At 37.6% G+C, this 21,781-nt stretch overlaps 1 protein-coding gene across 11 annotated transcripts in view; it reads left to right on the top strand.

Moving 5' to 3' along the window:
* ART3 (ADP-ribosyltransferase 3 (inactive)) overlaps nucleotides 1-21,781 on the top strand; it is a 117,897-nt gene that overhangs the window by 52,591 nt on the left and 43,525 nt on the right. For 3 of the 11 annotated variants that reach the window (XM_044766161.2, XM_070505622.1, XM_070505616.1), the window contains one exon: nucleotides 8,742-8,942. The exons of 5 other annotated variants lie outside the window; for them this stretch is intronic. In XM_044766161.2, coding sequence (XP_044622096.1) covers nucleotides 8,940-8,942 — 3 coding nt within the window. In that variant the 5' untranslated portion in view covers nucleotides 8,742-8,939. Of the gene's footprint in view, nucleotides 1-8,741; nucleotides 8,943-21,781 lie in introns of those variants that run through there. 3 more of the 11 variants (XR_011502181.1, XM_070505614.1, XM_070505618.1) reach the window with 2 other exon arrangements.

The raw sequence follows: 21,781 nt of genomic DNA, 5'->3' as shown, positions 1-21,781 counted from the left end.
GAGATGTTATCTATAGGAACCTAGTGGGAGTCAGATAGCATATTGCCTAAAAAGCACAGTTAACAATGGGCGGGTAAACAACAAAAAGCTTTAATCAGTAATTGCAAAAGGGAAAAAGACTTTAGTTACTAGCTCCTTAATCATCAATGGCTAACTGTTTACGGTTTCACAGTTAGAGTTTAATCTCTTCCCGCTTGAAAACATTTTTAATGCAAGGCATTTAAGGATAATTCCCAACACACCATTCACTAAGTCTCTGGATAATATACTGCCTTACAAAAAAAAGGAATATCAAGAATATTTTGTCCAGTTAAATTAGTGAAAAGTGGGCTAAAATGGAAACTTACGTTACCATTTATTATAAATCAGTATAATGTAACAGAATCCTATTGTTGTGGGTTTATAGAAGGCAGATGACTCACTCCTAGGGAAGTGGTTGCCACACATGTAATAAGCACATACAATAATATGAATAGCCTGAACGGATTGATGTAGAATCCATAATTCTTTAAAATACAGTAGTACAGTACTTGTTGCTCTTTTATAAAGGAATTAAGGCATTTAGGGAAGCTGCCAATGGAATTTTTCAGGAAAGCTCAATGAAATACTGCTGTGGTTTTCTTTTAACATTACCAAAATACTCTTCCCAGAAATCAAATTCTCAGGCTGTATTCAAGACAGCCATTAGGCACTGGGCAAGGCTGTATTTTTCCCCCCAAAACTTAGAAAAAATTGTATAAACAATTAAAAAAGTTATTAAGGCATTAAGGAATAGTGCATATTTTATTGCTGTTTTAAAGCATTCCAAAGAGACAGTTAATTTTGAATAAGGATATTTTTGACCCTATATGTAATCTCTTTCTGGGACTTTGACATAAGACATTTTCAAAAGCTGTACTCTGCTAATGCAGTTTGGCATTTGAGAATGAGATGTACCTGTACCAGAGCTCACATTTCATAAGACAGCTTTATCCTTGATATGTGCTACACCAAACATTGCAGTCTCAAGTGCACGCACAAAAGAAGGGACAATTTTCAGTGGCTAACATCACCACATTGACCTTCCTATGCTTAAGAGAGCCACCTGCCTTGCCTCTCCTTGCCAGAATACCAGAGGAATGGAATCACACCCTTGGCACACCTTGTATGAAATAGTATTGAACCCTGTACCAAATTTTTGATGTTACAGGAGAGAGTTTTCTTTACTCTGAAAGATAAGCAAAAAGAGAATAAGCTTTTAGCTTCCAGTGGTTGAAGATTTGAAAAATAGTTACTGACAGTTCAGTTTGCTGCTTTTTAACTATCTGTTCATGCTGATCATATACAGGCTACCTGTACCTTGTTCCTGGAGTTGGGTGGTTTTCCATTGTCTTAATTAAATTCATTGCAAAGGAGGGGATTTCCTGGATAAGATACACGTGATTTATTGAACTACCACTCTTTCATTTTCTTGGAAATTGGTTAAAATTTTTTGTTTTTTTAAAGATTGGCACCTGAGCCAACAACTGTTGCCAATCTTCTTCTTCTTCTTTTTTTATTCTTCTCCCCAAAGCACCCCCAGCACACGGCTGCACGTTCTAGTTGTGAGTGCCTCTGGCTGTGCCATGTGGGATGCCGTTCCAGCATGGCCTGGTGAGTGGCGCCACGTCTGCGCCCAGGATCCGAACAGGCGAAACCCTGGGATGCTGAAGCGGAGCGTGCAGACTTAACCACTTGGCCCTTGGGCTGGCCCCTGATTAAGATTTTGATCTATTATTCCTTTTTTGAAAAGAAAACTTAAATGTTTACCTTTTTGGAAGGAAAGTTACCAAATAACCATCATTTGTTTTTTTCAACCTGGCCAAGCATAGTATATAAATATTGTTTATTTTATCTAGAACCAGTTTACTTGCCTTGGAATGTTACTTTTTTTTCCTAGGAAGATTGGCCCTGAGCTAACATCTGCCAGTCCTCTTTTTTCTGAGAAAGACTGGCCCTGAGCTAACATCCGTGCCCATCTTCCTGTACTTTTTTTTTTTAAATATGTGGGACACCTACCACAGCATGGCTTGCCAAGTGGTTCCATGTCCACACCTGGGATCCGGGCCGCCAAGAAGCGGAACATGCGAAATTAACTGCTGCACCACTGGCCCGGCCCTGGAATGTTACTTTTTGCCAAGTTCACTGCCAAGTTGATTTTATTAGAGTATAATTAAGAAGTGTCAAAGAGAAGCTTACTTTATTTGTTGTCACAGTAGTTCAGAAGGAAAAAAAAGAACATGGATCTGAAAATAAGTTACTTTCCTTTGGAATTTTAGGTAAAATTTTAAAACCTCATTGTTAAAATATAGTACACAGAACCATCAGTCAAGTTCTCTTACTTCATTGGATAGATTAACCCTCTTTTCCATATCCTCTATGTTCCTCACAGAATGTTTACTGCCATTTGCATGTCTTTGAGCCAGGAGCAATGGGTTGTACACAGCAGCTTCAACATCACCATAAACTTCAGAGAAATTGTTTTTCTTACAACAAAGGCAGCTGTGTGCATGGCCTTAAATTGCCCACTTGGAAAATGATTGCAGTCTGCAACTGCCAGGCCAATGTGGATATTCATGTTAATTTTCCAAGTTGGGAAACAACATGCCTCTTGTTCGGGGATAGAAACGTGAGAGATTAGTAATGAGCAACTTTACAAACAACTAATTGAAGGAAGCGATTCAGTAAGAAGAGGGAAAATTGTACAGTAGCTTCGGTTATCATTAGTTTGTTTCCTCTGCTACTCAGACAAGCTGGAGGAGAGGGGAAAATCGCTGATATTCTTTCAGGGCTAGTTGGAAGGACTGTAATATACAAAAGGATCTTGCCTAGACAGATGAGTCCTGCATGTGAATGTTAGAGGAGCTACTTGTGTAAGGTATGAAGCTGCCTTGGACTTATTTGTATGTTCTTTTTAATACGACAAGTAAAATGACCATTTATAAGGAGCATTACCGTACACATGGCTTGCCAGTTTAAACTAAGGGTTAACTATATGTAATGTTATAAATAGGAAACATAGTCAGGAATGTAAAAAATAAAAAAGCACTGGAAGGACATTTTTTGTTACAAATACTTTGTTTCTCATATTATCGTGATACTTAGAATAAATTACTTTCTTTTGGATTCAAAACAAGAACAACTCTTTTAAGTATTTAGATAAGCTGTGTATTTTTATTTTGTACATTATGCTGAATGCTATTTCCGTTTTTAATAAAAATCCCACAAAACAATCTTTTCATTTTTCTATTTTTAAGACTTTCCTAACTTCCTGGTTCCACCTTAGCAGCATACACAACCCAGCTTACTTTCTACGTTTCTTGCTTCCTGTTCTTACTTTTAATTGTGTGGGTAGGTCAGCAGCAAGAGGTATGGTCAGGGAAGTGTGGCTTGCTCCTCAGCTGTGGTTTCCTGCCTCTCACCTGACATCTGTACCAGTTGGGGGCTGAGTATATGGTAGTAGCAGGATGGGTGATGGAGACTATAATAATTTCGTTTGTTGAATGCCTGCATTTGCCAGGTACTGTACATAGTGTCTCACTAGTCTTCACAATAATTCTGTAAAAAAGGGCACCACTATCCTCTTTTTAAAAAAGAAAATGAGGCTTTAACTCTTCCCCAAATCATTTAACACGTTTAGTAAGTAGCAGAGTTGGGATAGTAGCAGTGAAAAAGCACGCACGAGTTCTCTTCTGTGATGAAACAGCAGAGTGAAAGACAGTCTCAGAGGTCTGACTGTGTAACTCCCAGAACCAAACTTCCCTAGAAAATAGGAAACTCAAAAGAAGATTGGAGTGGAAGACTAAGTATGGAACAATTTGAGATAAATAGAATCTAAGGGTCCTGGTGAGAAATCAATTAGGAAAGCTTGAGAAAGTCTAGAGCCCCATTTAATTTGTTTCATTAAATACCAGGAGAATGACTATTGTGAGACTTCCTAAAACTTACCCTTTATTAGTAATGTTTATCCTCTATTTCCTCATCGTGACTAGCAATAGTGAGCCTTAGAAAACTTCAGAACAACTGATGCTTACTCCAGAGTTAGAGAAAAAGGAAAGAAGCCTGTGTTCTTTTCTACAGTTAGCTAAGGTGGACAGAAACTCGGGGCTGAGGTAGTAGCTGAAGTCAGTGCAGTAGGCAGCCAGCAGGTCAATCCCCATCCCTGGGAATTTATACCAGATGAAGGCCTTAGAGGCTTCCAGGGGAAACAGGGAATGAAAGAGGAGGCAAGGAAGCTGCTTTAGGACATCAGTGCTCTGCTCCCTTATTCCCATCTCTCCATCCCACTACCTTTCTCCTTTTCTCTAGCCTACATTCTAAATCCTTTCTTAGATTTCCAGTAGCTGTAGTTGCTAACCTCTCTCCTCATCCCAGGACCCCTCCATTCTAGAACCCTCAAAGTTTGAATTGACATATTTGGAAGGATGCCATGAGTCTGCCTAGCTGGTAGATGGAGTTCTGTGAACAGAATTAAACTAGTAGAAGGAGACTTTTACTTACACCTGTGGAGCCTTCCCAAAATCTGAAGAATGGGCAGAGTCCAGAGCTGAGTCTGGAAAGCCAGAGAGACATGTGGACATATTGCCAAAACTGAAGGCTCCAGAAATAGATCTCAAATTGCCAAGAATCCAAGAGTTTAAGGAATTTAAAGAAAGAGAAAAGAGAAGCAGTTTTAGAGTGAGGGGAGAGCAGACCTGGGTATTGCCAAGAACCAGCATTATTGTTTAACAGCAGCAGAGTAATGGGGTGTTGGACGTGTTTAGATAGACAGGGAAGAGGCAGAGTTCCTGTTGCCCATCAGGTTGAGGACAGAGTGAATAAGAGAAAGAGATGTATTCCTGACATCTCAGGATGGGAGCTGTAATACATTTCTCTCTAGAAAAATAATATGTATTAGATTAGTTTGATTTCTAGGCTAGCCTGCTAAAATAGAGTTGCCTCATAAGGAACTTGAAATATAGGCTCTGTCATGAAAAAAATCATCTTGGTAGAAAATAATGGGTCTTCAAATGAACTTTTGAATTAGGTTCCATTGACAAGTAGGGAACTACCTATAAATTAGAATTAAAGAAAAGTTAGCCAAACTTTGGGATGTTATTGTGGCTTACAGATATTCATTAAAAAGATAATTTACTCTTAATTTTTAAAAAGTAAAAATGATACTTTTGAAGAATACTGATCAGTTATTTTATAGAGTGTCCCTCAATTTTGGCTTATCTTATGTTTTGTCATAATTGGAATGAGGTTATGCATTTTTGGCAAGAAAACAACAAAATGCTCTTATGTCCTTTTCAGTGTATCATATCAAGGAATTCATAATATTGATGTGTCTTACTAGTGATACTTACTTTGATCATTTGATTTAAGTTTGTGTCTGCTAGGAAGAACTATCACAGACTCGGGGAGACTCAGTAGAAATAACTACATACATTGTGGGTCCAGGATAGGATCCTAGAAAAGGACATTAGTGGAAAAATTGGTGAAATTTAAATAAAGTGTGTAGTGTAGTTAAGAATATTGTACCAATGTTCATTTCCAGTTCTTGATAATTGTCCTGTGGTAATATAAGATGTTAACATTAGGGGAAGAGGAGTGAGGGAGATAAGGATATGCTATATTATTTTTGCAACTTTCTCTAAGTCTTAAAATTAACTCAAAAAGTTAAAAACAATGATATCTAATACTTACATAGTGCCTACTGTGTGTACTGTCTTCATCTATTAACTCTTTGATTCCTCTCAACAACCTTATGAGGGGAACTATTATTATCCAGTTGATAGATGAGGAAACTAGATACAGAAAAGAAAGAAACATGTCCGGTATCACATGGTTATTAGTTACATAGCTAGAAAGTGGCTGAGTTGGGATTTGAACTAAGGCATTCTGGATCCAGAAATCCATTCATACTGCCTTTCAGTGTGCTGTATATACACATGGTTTAAAAATAAATTCAAACATACCAAAAACAGGTCTGTCCTCCCCTGAGGTAATCTGTTACTAGTTTTCTTCTTCTTTTTTTAATTCTTCAGAGAAGAATTTACTCCTGAACAATGATAGCAGCCAACCTTGGTTTTTATCCACAATATTTACAGCTGTGCTGTGGCAATGTTTTGTTCTCCCTTCAGAAGCTTCTCTTGGTGTGCTGACTGTTGTAGATAGCAGCTGTATTGGAAACTAAGGAGTCCCATCTGAGTTGGTCAGATAGGAATCCTTTATGAATAAAGTGCTAATTGCTCATAACTTCTGGGTACAGTCTTTACAATAAGACTAAGTAGAATCAAATTTCATTTAAAATTTAGCCAAGAAGTTCTGCTGTCACTCTCATGAATGCTTTGATTAGTATGAATGCCTTTTTCATCTTAGTATAAGGATTACCTATTTATTTATTTTTTAAAAACCCAACTTCATAGCCATTGTAACAATGGATTTGTTTGTATTCTCTCTCTCTCTTTTTTTTTTCTTTTTAAGGTACCTAAGCTAACAATTGTTGCCAATCTTTTCTTCTTCTTCCCCCCAAAGCCCCCAGTACATGGTTGTATGTTCTAGTTGTAGGTCCTTCTGGCTCTGCTATGTGGGATGCTGCCTCAGCATGGCTTGATAAGTGGCGCTAGGTCCGCGCCCAGGATCTGAACTGGCAAAACGCTGGGCTGTCAAAGCAGAGCACACAAACTTAACCACTCAGCCACAGAGCTGACCCCACTTTGTATTCTTTAAAATTGAAGAAAGATGATGATGTGTGGAGTAATGTAGATGGGACGTTTGGGAGTTTGAATGAATTACTTGAGTCTGGTTACCAGATAATGTAGACTGAGCTTGAACTTCCTATAACTGCCAGAGGTAGAGGGTTCCACAAGGTACATATTGCTCTGAAGGACGATTCTGTGTTTGAGTGAAATAGAAAGTTGAGAAAATGCATATGTTATCAGTTTCTGACTCAATAAGCTTCATAATTCTAGGAATTAATCATTGCTGAAGCATATATTTGGAGATATTCATTTCTATCTTTCTGTCGTCTTGGGCAAAAAAAAAAAAACCTAATTATTTAAAAGGTGAGAAAAAGAGCAGGAATTTCCTATCTATTTATATACACACATACAAATACAGCGATCAGATAGCCTTTGCTGCAGAAGCAAAGTATGTTTGCCTTTCTTTCCATAGTTAGGGCCTTTTTTCCTGTTTTGAATTAAAATTTGTAAACAGAAGCAATAGTGACTTCTTTTCTGTTGCCTTTGGATTCATGGTGCAGGAGAAGAATCTAACAGGTACTTGCTTTGGAAAGCCCACAGGCCAAAGTTCTTTCGGTTTTCTTACTGTCTTTCCTTCCCTTCCTCTTTCTTTTCCCCCCAATATTTATTCATATTCCCAATCCTTCCCTCTCTCTTTCTCTATCCTTATTTTTAAATTGATTATAATATGGAATTGAATTTTTAAAAATACCTGTAAAACTTACTTTTAAAAGGTTATTTCTTGGTTTTAAATTTAAAAGATCATGAGTTGAATCCTTGAACCTTTCTTGTATCTCTAACTAAAAACTTGAATTAAGTGGCCTTTCGCTTACATTCTCAATTTTTCTCCATTGATTTTTCCCTTGTGGGTACCTCCCTTCCCTTGTAGGTAAGAAAAATAAATGTCTTTTACTTACCATTCAGTACTCTCATTGCATATTCAGGCAATCTCAAATTGTGTGGACAACTAAAACTACCAAGTGACTGACAAAATTCAGTAGCATTAAGGGCAGGGGGATTTACTTAAGAGAAACAATAAGGAAACTATATAAATGTGAGTTGGAGAACTACTGCATTTGTACATATTTAACAAAGAGAAATAAGGGAATAAACCCTTAGCCAAATATGGCTAAATAAACCATTTAAACAGAATAAACCGTTAGGCAAATATGAGTTGGATGTGTAGCACTAACACTTATAAAATTAGCAAAAAGATTGTTGGTGGTGTTATATTCAGGAAACCTTTAAGTAGTTACTGGTTGGGAAATCAGAACCTACTTTCCCATAAGTGTTGAAATGGTGATGGTGATTGTTAAACTTGAGAGGTCTCTCCAGGGCAGGAAGCTTGTTAGATTTATCTTCTGTCTCCTCCTATTCGCCTTGCATAAAGTCAAGTCTTCTTTTTACCTCCAAATATATATATATATATATATAAAATTGAGATATAATTAACGTACATCATATTAGTTTCAGGTATACAACATAATGATTCAGTATTTGTATATATTGTGAAATGATCACCCCAAGTCTAGTTAACATCTATCAGCATACATAATTACAGAACTTTTTTTCCTGTGGTAAGAACTCCTAAGATCCCCTTTAAGCTACTTTCAGATGTGCAATACAGGATTATTAACTATAGTCGCCATGCTATACATTACATCCCCATGACTTATTTATTTTCTAACTAGAAGTTTGTGCCTTTGACTACACCCCCTACCCCCTGCCTGTGGCAACCAATCTGTTCTCTGTATCTGTGAGCTTGGTTGTCACTTTTCTTTTTCAGATTCCACATAGCAGTGAGATCAAGTAAAGTCTTAATAAATATATTTATGTACTTTTTGGCTTACAAAATCTAGTTAACTTTTAAGGCACCTAAAATTCAAGCTTAAAAGTACTATAGAACTTAGCCGTCATATAATAATAGCCTCTTTCAGAGTTGTTGTAAAGTATCGCTGCACCTTTTCTCTCTCCTTCCTTCCTCTTTCTGGCCACTAGCCACCACAGACCTGTACCTGAATCTATCCTAAGACAAAGAAGAGTAACTGGGACAGCTGTGATCTCAGGAAAACCTGAAATTTGCAGTGGACAAAGAAGGAGAAGCATGAAAAAAATGGGAAACTTCAGAATCCCATGCAGTGCTTCTGGATTGGAAAAGGGTCTCTCTAATTAGCGGATCCGTCTGCCGATCCTGAGATGGTATGTAAAGGATATATAATAATCAGTTATGCTAAATGGTGCATTAGGATTAAACTATGGAAGAATCCTGAGTTGTAGAGTCAAATATCTATTTCCAAATTTTATTAACATTGTCATATATTCTACTTAAGTCTTTCATTGATACATGAAAGGTCTTCATTCATTGGAATCCTACAGAAGTTTAGGAAGGAAGCCTGTTAAATCAAAAATCTTGGGGCTGGCCTTGTGGCCGAGTGGTTAAGTTCGTGCGCTGTGCTGCAGGCGGCCTAGTGTTTCGTTGGTTCGAATCCTGAGCGCAGACATGGCACTGCTCATCAAACCACGCTGAGGCAGCGTCCCACGTGCCACAACTAGAAGGACCCACAACGAAGAATATACGACTATGTACCGGGGGGCTTTGGGGAGAAAAAGGAAAAAAATAAAATCTTTAAAAAAAAAATCTTGATTAACCATGTACCTCAGAGACTGGTGTAGGTAGAGTGAAACAACTAGAATGTCTGTAAATGTGAAAAACAAAAACAGAAACACCCCAGCAGCGGTGTTGAAATAGTGCATCAGTTTGAAAGGTGATGTTATTCATTGGAAGCGTAGAGTGAGGAGCAAAGTTTGGGACAGAGATGAAAGAGTTCTTTCCAGACTATCTTGAGATATGTCTTGATAGGATAGTTCTTTATTTTAAAATATTATGGGTTCCTAGATTATCAGTCATAAGCCAAATTCAGATGTTAAGATTATTTTCAAAATACCACCACTACCCAACAATTGAAATAGATTCCAAAAACATGGGGCCGGCCCTGTGGCCGAGTGGTTGAGTTCGCGCGCTCTGCTGCGGCGGCCTGGAGTTTCGCCTGTTTGGATCCTGGGCACGGACATGGCACCGCTCGTCAGGCCACGTTGAGGTGTCATCCCACATGCCACAACTGAAAGGACCTGCAACTAAGATATACAACTATGTACCAGGAGGATTTGGGGAGATAAAGCAGAAAAAAGAAAAAAAATTTAAAAAAAAAAGAAATAGATTCCAAAAACAAATATTTTGAATTGTCTACCATTGGATTGATTATCTTTGGAATATGTTTCCCTCCCCTCAAAAGATCATTTAGAATTGACTATAGAAAACTCATAATAGTTACCTTAATTGTCTCTGCTGTGTAATATCACTGAATAAAAGAAGGGGAAAGAGACTGTGTCCCGTGTTCTGACTTTCCTACCATCTCTTCCTTCCTTCCTTTATTTCTTCCTCCCTTCTCTCTCTGGGCCTAAATTTTTAATTTTACCCAGGCAAGAAAGGATGACTGAATATGCCAACCTGACAATCAAAGAGTTCTGTTCGAGTTCTCTCTTCCAGTTGTTTCCCCATTAAACAGTCTTTCCTTTGAATGCAAAGAGTGTAGGATGCTATCCTGAGACCCTAATGCGTAACAACTTTGGTTAGGAGTGGTGGGAGTGGGTGGTAGCTTATTTTCTGACTGCAGCTCCAGATCAGTCAGCAACCTAATTTATTTATTTATTTTTCACTTATTTTATTGAGGTCATATTGGTTTATAACATTGTATGATTTCAGGTGTATATTATATCAGTTTCTGTTTAGACCGCATTGTGCTTACCACCAATAGTCTAATTTTTGTCTGTCACCATACATATGTGCCCCTTTACCCCTATCACCCTCCCCCAACCCCTTTCCCCTCTGGTAACCACTAGCCTGTTCTCTTTGTCCATGTGTTTGTTTTTCTTCCACATATGAGTGAAATCATACAGTGTTTGTCTTTGGCTTATTTCGCTTAACATAATACCCTCAGTCCATCCATGTTGTTGCAAATGGGATGATTTTGTCTTTTTTTATTAGCTGCATAGTATTCCATTGTGTGTATATATATGCCACACCTTCTTTATCTGTTCATCAGTTGTTGGGCACTTGGGTTGCTTCCACATCTTGGCTATTGTGGGTAATGCTGCAGTGAACATAGGGGTGCATTAGTCTCTTTGGATTGTTGATTTCATGTTCTTGGGATAAATACCCAGTAGTGGGATAGCTGGATTGTATGGATTTCTATTTTTAATCTTTTAACAAATCTCCATACTGTATTCCATGATGGCTGCAACCAGTTTGCATTCCCACCAGCAGTGTATGAGGGTTCTTTTTTCTCCACATCCTCTCCAACATTTGTTATTTTTTTCTCTTGGTAATTATAGCCATTCTGACTGGTGTAAGGTGATAGCTCATTGTAGTTTTGATTCAGCAACCTAATTTAGAGTTTGCTGAAGGCTTCTTTTAGAATGGATTATGACTTAAGGACTTAGAGAACCTTCAGAAGTATGGCATTAAAATAGCCAGAGGTTTGGTGAAATACTGTGAAAAACTAAAGGAGTAGAGGTGATTTAATTTAAGAAGGAAAAGCTGAGTCAAGTACTAGTCATTAGGGAAATGGGTATATGAAAAGAGTATTGGCCTATGCCTTAGGAATTAGGGGTTTAATCTAGATTCTACTAGCTAACTGAATCTTAACTCCATAATTCAGGAAATAAGGTGGCACTGAAGCAGATGATTTCTAAGGTCCTTTAAACTCTAAGAGTCTGTGCATTCGTATCTATCAAAAGCATTTCATATTGTTGAATCCCTCCTTGAAATTCTCTTCCTTTGGCTCTGTGGTATTGTGCTCAGGGTTTTCCTCCTGCTTCCCTGGCTGTTGTTCTTTGCAGGCCCATCTTCCCCTCCCTATTAATTAAATGTTGTATCTTCAGGATTCAGACCTACGCAGTCTTTTATCAGTTTCTATCCTCTATCCTCTATGACTAGCCATATCTTAGGCAGTATAGTCAATGATCATGCTTCAGTAACTATATATCAGTGATTCCAAAATTATATTTCTAATCTGGACCTCTTATCTGAGTTCTAGATCTGTATATACAACTGCCTACTCAACATCCCCATTTGGGTATTTAAGAAGCACCTCAGATTCAACATATCCAAAACCAAACTCATAAAATCTTTCCTCCTACAGTGTACCTAACCTGAGTGTATGGCACCATCACCCACCAGTTGCAGCCAGTTGTGCAAGCCAGAAACATAGGAGTCTGCAGTAGCTTCTTAAGTGATCACCCTGTGTCCATTCTGTTTTCCCTCTAATCTAGTCTCCACAGGGGAACCAGAGGGATCTTTTTAAAAAGGCAGATCCAATCTTGTGCCTCTGTGGTACTCTTAAAACATTCCAGGGGCCAGCCTGATGGCGCAGCGGTTAAGTTCGCACGTTCCACTTCTCGGTGGCTCAGGGTTTGCTGGTTCAGATCCCAGGTGCGGACATGGCACCGCTTGGCAAAAAGCCATACTATGGTAGGTGTCCCACGTATAAAGTAGAGGAAGATGGGCATGGATGTTAGCTCAGGGCCAGTCTTATAAAGTAGAGGAAGATGGGCATGGATATTAGCTCAGGGCCAGTCTTCCTCAGCAAAAAGAGGAGGATTGGCAGTTAGCTCAGGGCTAATCATCTTCTTCTTCAAAAAAAATTCCAATAGCATTTAGGATTAAGACCAAATTCATTATAATGGCCCTACCTGCCTCCCCAGCTTCGTTTTCTACCACTCTGCCTGTTGTTATCTGAGCACCAGCCACACTAACCTTCTTTCAGTTCTTCACATGTGCCAGAGTCCTTCCCACACATCCCATAGGGCCTTTCCTTGCTCTTCCCTAAGCCCAGAACATTTCCCATTCCCTTCCCCATTGCACATATTACTCATCCTTCTGCTTTGAGCTCAGTGGTAACTTTCTTTTATAATAGCCTTCCCTGACCCCCTCGAATCTAGATGAGGTTCTTTTATTAAATGTTCTCATAGAAGTGTGTTCTTTTCTTTCATAGCACTTATCTCAGTTTATTTTTATATACTCCTTTATGATAAGTTAATTAGTGTCTGTCTCCTCCACTAGACTGTAAGTGTTACAAGGGCAAGGACAGTTTCAGATTTTTGCTTAGTATCATAAGATTCTTTATAGTGCCAATCACATAATAGGTAGTTTGAATTATTTGTAGAGAGAATAATTTAAATAGCTGTGCGATGCAGCTTTTTTTCAGTTTTCACCAAGATCGGGTTGAAGCCAAAAGTGGAACAATAGAATCAATCTTCAACCACTCGCTTGCTGTGAGCTTTTTTCCATTTAGGGTATTAACTTGTTCAAGCCATTCCTAGCTTTGGACTTATAAAAGCAAGACAAAGCAAAGCAAAAAAACAAAAACCTTCCTCATCTCCATATTCTCACCTAGCTGCTTTATTTGTTTCCTTTCCAGTAGAGCTGTTGAAAACGTAGAGATAGCGTAGTGTTTGAGAACATGGGCTCAAGCTAAAAGACCAGGATTCAAGTTTCAGCTCTGCTGCTTCTAGATGTATGACCTTGCTTCAACTCTTCAAATGATGAAGTGAGAGAAATAATAGTTTTTTATAAGTTTGCTTTGAGGATCAAATGAAAATACATGTGAGGTGCTTAACACTGTGCTTGGCACATATTTAGTTCTCAGTAAATGTTAGCAGTGATCATCGTTGTCATCATCGTTGTTGTAAACTGAGTTGCGTTCCTCCATAATTCATAGGTTGAAGCCCTAACCCCCAGTGTAACTATATGTAACTATTTGGAGATAGAGCCTTTAAGGAGATAATTAAGGTTAAATGGAGTTGTAAGAATGGGGCCCTAATCCAGTAGGACTAGTGTGTTTACAAGAAGAGGAAGAGACACCAGGGGCACATGCACAGAGAAAAAAGGCTCTTTGAGGACACAGAACAATGATGGCTATCTGTAAGCCAATAAAAGAGGACTCGAGATCACCAAACCTACTGGCACCTTGACTTTGAACTTCTAGCCTTCAGAACTGTGAGAAAATAAATTTCTGTTGTTTAAGCCACCCAATCTGTAGTATTTGTTATGGCAGGACTAGTGGACTAACACAGTCATCATCGTACCATGTTTTTAGTAAGCTCTCTGCATAGTCTTTACTTTCTCCTATTTTGTCTTTAACCTGCTGATGTCAGATTTTTTCTACTGTGGAACTATCATAAGTTAATGGGTATTCTTATATAACCAAGTTAAAGGACTCCTTTCTGTTTCTTATCTATCTTGATTTCTTTGTGGTCTTTGACCATCACCTGTTTTCTCCCTCATGAAAATCTCTCTTCTTGAAACTTCTGCTTAGTCTCCTTCTTAATTTCCTTCCTGAACTCCTTTCCATCTGCACCTAAATGCCAGTGTTCTCCAGGGCACTATCCTCTGCATTCAAGCCCACCACACCTATTAGCTAATACAGTAGGCAGCATAATGGCCCCCCCAAGGATGTCTATGCCCTAATCTCTGGAACCTGTGAATGTGTTACATTACATGGCAAAAGAAACCTTGCAAATGGAGTGAAGGTTATCAACCTTAAAATACATACATACATACATGCATTAAGTGGAACCAATGTAATCACGTGGGCACTTAGGAGTCAAAGCGGAAGACAGAACAGTCAGTCAGAGAGATACAACAAAAAAAGAGGAAGGGGGATTCAAGTGTGAGAGGAACTCCACCTGTTGTTAGTTTTGAAGATGGAGGAAGGGGGCCACAAACCAAGGAATGCAGTGTCCTCTAGAATCTGGGAATAGTCCTCAGACAGCCAACAAGGAAACTGGGATCTCAGTCCTACATCTTCAAGGAACCAAATTCTGCCAGCAATCTGAAGGAGAAAAGAAATGGATTCTCCCCTAGAGCCTCTAGAGAGAAAGGAATTATCACTGTGAACACTTTGATTTTACCCTCTGGAGGCTTATGTTGAACTTCTGACCTAGGAACTCTGAGATAATACATTTATGTCGTTTTAAGCCACTAAGTCTATGATTATTTGTTACAGCAACAATAGAAAATTAATATAGTTAATGACACTCAAGTTTGAATCACTATCTCAGATTTCTCTCTGAACCGTAAATTCAGCTGCCTGCTGGATATCTTCCCTGTGATATCCTGTAGGGACCTCAAATTTGTTATGTTAAAATGAAATTTCTCTTCTCACAAAAACTTGCTCTTATTTCTTACCTTGATTGATAATGCTCCTGTCCATTCAGATACCTTAGTCAGAAATCTGGGAATCGGCTTAAACTCCTTCTTTTCTCTTATGCTACACCTCTATCCATCCATACCCCATGTAATTTGTTACCAAACCTTTTTGATTCTACATCCATTATACTGATTTAGGTCGGGCTTCTGCCACTTCTCACTTGGATTTTCCCCTGCTATCAACACATTTCCTTTCCTCTAGTTAAAACTTCTTGCTAATTCATATCCTAGTTCTTTGCTGAAATCAGATCATGTTTCTTCCCTACTTCATGGTTTTGCATTGCCATTTCAGAAAAGTTCCAATTTCTAAGCATTACACACAAGGCATTTTTATAATCTTCTCTGTGCCTGCTTTCCTCCCTAGCCTTGAACCTCCCTGCTCCTTAACACATATCATGTTGTCCAACTATACTGCTTATCTTGCGTTTTCTTGAATATGTGCTACCCTTTTATGCCGTCAGTGCCTTGTATATACTTTTAAATCAGCCTAGAACAGCGTCTTCTTTCTTTTCCTAACTACTATTTCCTCTCCAGTCAACTGAATTATCACTTCCTTTCAGCATCTCTCCCTGATTCCAAGCTTAAGTAATTGCCCTCCTTTGTGGACCCATATCACGGTATGTGTATTTCTGACATAGCACTTAGCTCACATAATATAATTTTTCTTTATATGGTATCCTCTACCTATAAACTGTAAATTCTTTGGGGAAGGGGACTATTTTTTTTAAATTTTTGTGCTTTAAGTATCTGTTATACTGTTTCATACTTAGGGGCTTAGTCACATTTTGGTTTAAAGAGTGAATGAGAACAATGCCAAAGCATAAGGATTGAGAGCCACAGAAGTGGGTTTCCACATGAATTTTTAGAATATCTTTCCTTAGATATTCTAAGAACAATATTAGACAGCAGTGTTTCTGAGATAGTTTAATAGTAGCCTTTTGTCAGTTTTATATAAAAGCTAACAAAAGAGCATTTGAATTTGGTATTTGGGGTGGAACTAGGCAGGAACTCACTGAAAAATTACTTTGGAAGAGAAAGCCATCATCATGAACTCCTCTCATCTACGAAAAGGAATACCCCCTTTAGTTTTGCTTCTCTTTTTTTTTTTTTAAAGCTAAGATTTCCTGTTCCAGAAGAGAGTCAGCTTAAATTAATTTTCTTTTAAGCTTAAATGATTTTCCAACAGTGGTTACTTCATGGGGGTTTCCAGTTTTGGGAAAAGAGTTAATAAGTAAGCTCGTGATTACAGCTGTAGCCATGCCTAGGGATAGAGTTTTGCTCTATTCTTCATGTTATGTAAAATTCTCACCTTTTTAATAGTGTTGTTCTATGCATTTAAAAAGGAACTGTATGGGGTTAAAAGTAAAAATTATTTTTCCTTTTTTTCTCCCTCTTATTTAGGAAGGCATACTTCGATGAGGCCTTTCAAATCAGTAAATCAGATCCTGTTTACCCTTGTTTTATGTCTTCCATCCACAAGGTCCCATGCAATTTTGGACATCTTACAGCTGATAAATGAGTGACAATAGGTTATTTTTCATCCAATTTAAAAGATTTTTTTAATTCCTTCCTAAATCTCTAATTAATCAATTTTGTATTGTATGGAGAAAAAACTGCAGATGAAAATACAGCTATTGCTTCAATTGCTTTACAAAAAATAAAGTCTTAATAAAAAAAAATCTAGGGGCCGGCCCAGTGGCACAGCGGTTAAATTTGCACGTTCCGCTTCAGCGGCCTGGGGTTCGCCAGTTCGGATTCCGGGTGTGGACATGGCACCACTTGGCAAAAAGCCATGCTGTGGTAGGCGTCCCACGTATAAAGTAGAGGAAGGTGGACATGGATGTTAGCTCAGGGCCAGTCTTCCTCAGCAAAAAGAGGAGGATTGGCAGCAGTTAGCTCAAGGCTAATCTTCCTCAAAAAAAAAAAAGAATTTGTAGCTATTGTGTAGATAATAATGATGATAGTGAAATTATCCATGATATAAGAAAGGAAGTACAGAGAGCTATTTTCTTACTACTTGAGGAGAAGCAACCTTGGATAGAAGGAGGAGGTAAAAGAGGGGTGTGGAGTTTCTCACAAAACTAAATGTCTTCTTACCATATGGTCCATCAGTTGCACACCTTGGTATTTACGTGAAGGAGTTGAAAACTTACGTCCACATAAAAACCTGTACCTGGATGTTTATAGCAACTTTATTCATAATTGCCAAAACCTAGAAGCAACCAAGATGCCCTTCAGTAGGTGAATGGATAAATGAACTGTGGTGCATCTAGACAATGGAATATTATTCAGCGTTAAAAAGAAATGAACTATCAAGCTATGGAAAGACATGGGGGAAACCTAAATGCGTATTACTAAGTGAAAGAAGTCAATCTGAAAAGGCTATATACTGTATGATTCCAACTATATAACATTCTGGAAAAGGCAAAACTGTGGAGAGTAAAAAGATCAGTGGGTTGAGGCAGAGGAGAGGGATAAATAGATGGAGCACAGAGGATTTTTAGGGCAGTGAAACTACTCGGTATGATATTATAATGATGGATACGTGTCATTATATATTTGCCCTAACACACAGAATGTACAACACCAAGAGTGAACCGTAATGTAAAGTATGGACTTTGGATAATTGTAATATGTCAATGTAGGTTCATCACTTGTAACAAACATATCACTCTGGTGGTGGATGTTGATAATGGGGGAGGTTATGCATGTGTAGAAACAGAGGGTATATAAGAAATCTCTGTACCTTCCTTTCAGTTTTGCTGTGAACCTAAAACTGCTCCAAAAAAAAAGTCTTTATAAAAAATTGAACTCACACAAATCTTTTAGAGATTCATCACAATTGTGAAGGAAAATTATTTTGAACCTAGAATTATGTACCACTCAAACTGTTAATCATATTTAAATTTCAAAAATGAAAGCACTAAGAATATTTATCCATGCATCCTTTCAGAGAAAATTATTTCAGAATGTGTTCCCACAAAACAAAGACAAATTTGAAGAAAGAAGCTGTGTAATACAAGAAATGGAAAAAATACCCAGGGATACATTTAAAAGATTTTCTAGTGTGGTAGTTGTTGGCCTAGAAAGCAGTTGGTCCAGATTAAAACTGGGCTTCAAGAACAAGCACAAAACGGATTCCAAGCAAGAGAATTGGAAATAGAAAAACATTAGGGATAGGAAGGAGACAATTTTTTCTCCTGATGACAACAAAGGCACTCAGAAACTCAAGGAAAAATAAAAAATTGTAATGATCCAAATGTGAAATAGACCAAAATGGGGCAAGATTTCAGGTGGATAGTAGATTCCGCTAGATAGGATTATTCGTTTCATCTTGACATAGGAAAGCTTTGCTTTGAGTGTGGTAGTGATGCTGACATTGAAACAGTAGAGATGGAAATACAACGCTAGCCTGCTTTCATGGTTATATATTAAAGAGTATTTACATGGTTACAATATCATAAACAATGTTTTTAGTTTTTAATTGTAGAATAGATGTGTAACCAAACCATGGAAGATTTTATTTTGGCTGTATGACAGAATGCAAATGTTATTAAATTTTAACCATATAAAGATAAAAGAATTGCTGACAGAAGTTTGAAGGTAGAAGGCAGAAAGGCGGTAAAGGGAAGCATAAGAGTGCTCATATCCTCCTATTATAAAATGAGTACCAGAAAGAGAATGTTGAAAGCTGATGCTTTTAAATATACTAAAAATACTGTTATAATTATCAATATTGGGAGGAAGAAGGAAGTTGGAATAATGTGAGTAAAGTCTTTACCTGTAGTGGTACAAAGTCACTAGATTTGTTCTCGAGTAGATACTCTGGTAGTATAAGCAAATACTAGTAGTATAAACAAAAGAACTTAAAATAATTAAAAGTGATTATTTCTGGGAACAAATGGAGCAAGGACTGTTGTTTATCATTATAAGCCTTCTGAAATATTTGATGTTTAAGTTATATGTAAGCATTACTTGTATAAAAATTTTAATTAAAAAAGTTAACTTTATAAGGCTTTGTATAATAGATACTTTGAAATTGATATATTCAGAAGAAAGGATAGTTATAAGCCAATATCCTTTGGAAGGAAACCAAATTATATACTTTTAAGAAAGACAATTTGCTTCTTAGCAAGACTTGTCTGTTTTTTCCTAGCAATATCAAGATTCCCAAACATGCTCATCTTAATTCTGTTACCATCACCAGACAGTATCTTGAGGCCAAGGATTCTGTCTTAGAATTTTTAGTATCCCTCGCCTGATGTAACACGTAGCACTCAATAAATATTTGTGAGTTGCTTGTTTGTGTAAACCTTGTGTGCGCTTAAAGTTCAGGTTACCCTACTCAGAGGCAGAATGAGATACAGATCACATTCACTTGGCTTTAGTTTCTATCCAGCACCTAGGAAAATGCTCACTAGATAACTCTGTGCTTCCCACTTGCAAATGTTCTATCACAATGGTGAAGAAAACAAAATTAATTTACAAATATTAGAGCACTGACATAGAACTCTATGGTCTGGCACATAGTAGGCCACTCAAGTATTTTTCTGAGTAAATATTTGAGTGAATGAATGAATACCTTTGCAGAATCATATGGATACAGAGAATCCACAAAAATCTGATCTCTGGAGTTGCCTGTATAATCAGTCAGTAACTTGGGAATGGGTTTTTCCCTGGAGAGGAATTCTGACGTTGTTGACTCCTGTGAGCTGTGTTCTTGAGACTCCTTTTCCTAGAGAGTTATCTTTTAAGTATCTTTTCCTAGATTATTGATCTCTTTTCTCACTCTTTTAAAGTACTTCCTGAGCACAAGGGAACCTCTAAATTTTACTGTCATATTTCAGTTCTTGGTTTTCTACCTTAATTACTGTCAACATTGTTGTCAGTTAGAAGTTCCATTTATAGTCCATTGTCCCAGAATCTTGATTTGCAAGTTTTGGAGGTCTCCTTCTGAAAGGATAGAATACAAGGGGAAATTGTCATATGCCCTTATTTCTTTTCCTTAGAGGTAGTTTATTATCCAAATTAATGATTAGTAAATGAGAAACCCAAATCCTCAACAATTACATGGGTCCCTAATACTTGGCTGAGTGATGTCTACCTAGAACATTTTGGGTGCTCAATAAAATGATTCTCTAAATAGTTATCTTTTTTAAATTGTGCCATAGTAGTCTCAGTTACTCGACTTCTGTGGTGAATGTTTGTGGTTTGGACTCTGGAGCTTTACTTGAGAGAAAAGAGAATTGCTGACTTCATGGTCTTCGTCTAGATTTCTTGACAACAAACCAAATTATATGATTTAAATAATAAAGGTTGACTGTAGATTTCAGTGTAGTAAGAAATTTCTTGGGTGAAATTTAGAGCTGCAAAAGAGATTTGTAAGATTATAACAGGTTAGCTAAGAACACTCACAATTCAGCTGGGCTTTAGCCTCCATCCAGCACGTAGGAAATTACTCACCAGATAACTTAGAGCTTCCCACTTACAAGTGTTCCTATCACAATGGTGAAGAAAGTAAATTTAATTTACAAATATGTATTAGAGCATTAAAATTAAACTCTATGATCTGGCACGTAGTGTTGCATGTGAATTTGTGACTGAGTTTGTGTGTGTAATTGGGTCCAATAGTAGAAAATTGCTGAATCATAGATATACGGTTTCAAGTCATAGTTCATCTAAGTATTTAGTGAGGCCAAAATTGTAAGTCCAGGTGACTAGAAACAGGACACGTTACCACTTTCACTGGAAAGTTCCTATGAGTAAAACTTCTTCCCAAGGATCTAGTTGCAAAAGTGAAATTTGTTGCCCTTGGTGACTGAGGCTGCTGATACTGTTCCTGCTAATGTTTCTTCTGGAAATCTTAAGCGTAGTAAGGCTGCTGACTTTCTATCCTCCCTCTCTCCATCCCTGTGTTTCCTTATTTCATAAACATTTGTGAAGTGCTCATAGTGTAAATGACATCTACTAAATGTACATTCTAGGAGATGTGAAGATACATTGACATATATTGTGAGGGACATATGAGAAGTTTCTGAAGGAGTTTCTTTTGAAATATCATACGTCCCACACACTAACTCACTCCACACATCCAGATATACACTTTGAAATCATTGCCATGGAGACCCGTTGTCCTGGATAAGAATGTGTGTCTCACTGCAGTAGAAAGAAAAAATTAAGAATTAAAGCTTAGAGGCTTAAAATCGACCAACAGAAACATGTCCACAAATATAATAATGTTACATTATAATCATTATTTCATATATTGAATGTTACAGGGATAATATTCTGAATTATATTGAAAATTCTAAATAGATATGCTTTTCATGCTGTCTGTAAAGTCTGTTCTGTCTATACTCCAGTCACCTTTAAGATTGTGTCATTAGTAGTCCAAGAGAAGGAAAAGACAGATAATGCCAGAACAAGGAGGTGCATAGGATAGAGGAGGAGGAAATAGCATATAGAAAGTACCCTTAACAGAATTGGGAATAGAAGAATTGATTCCAGAACAGAGAGAAAAGGAGAATGGGGAAAAGATTAGACTCCTGTGTCCTGGCTCCTCTGGACTGAAACTCTGGAAAGGGTTGAGGTAGGAGTTTAGAAACAACTTGATAAGTTTCAGGAATCCTTGAGCAGGTGAGATTGTTTTCTTGCCTCTCCTTGGGCAAACAGGGCTGTTTTCAAGGTCTCTTAGAAAAGTACCATGTCTCACATGGAACCGCTCAAACAATAAGTTGGACTTAGCAAAATAGCAGAATTAGTTGGGAGC

Source organism: Equus asinus, chromosome 3 (genome assembly GCF_041296235.1).
Source record: "Equus asinus isolate D_3611 breed Donkey chromosome 3, EquAss-T2T_v2, whole genome shotgun sequence".
Taxonomy (NCBI): domain Eukaryota; kingdom Metazoa; phylum Chordata; class Mammalia; order Perissodactyla; family Equidae; genus Equus; species Equus asinus.
Note: the sequence above shows the minus strand (reverse complement) of the source record. Positions and strands in the feature narration are given on the sequence as shown.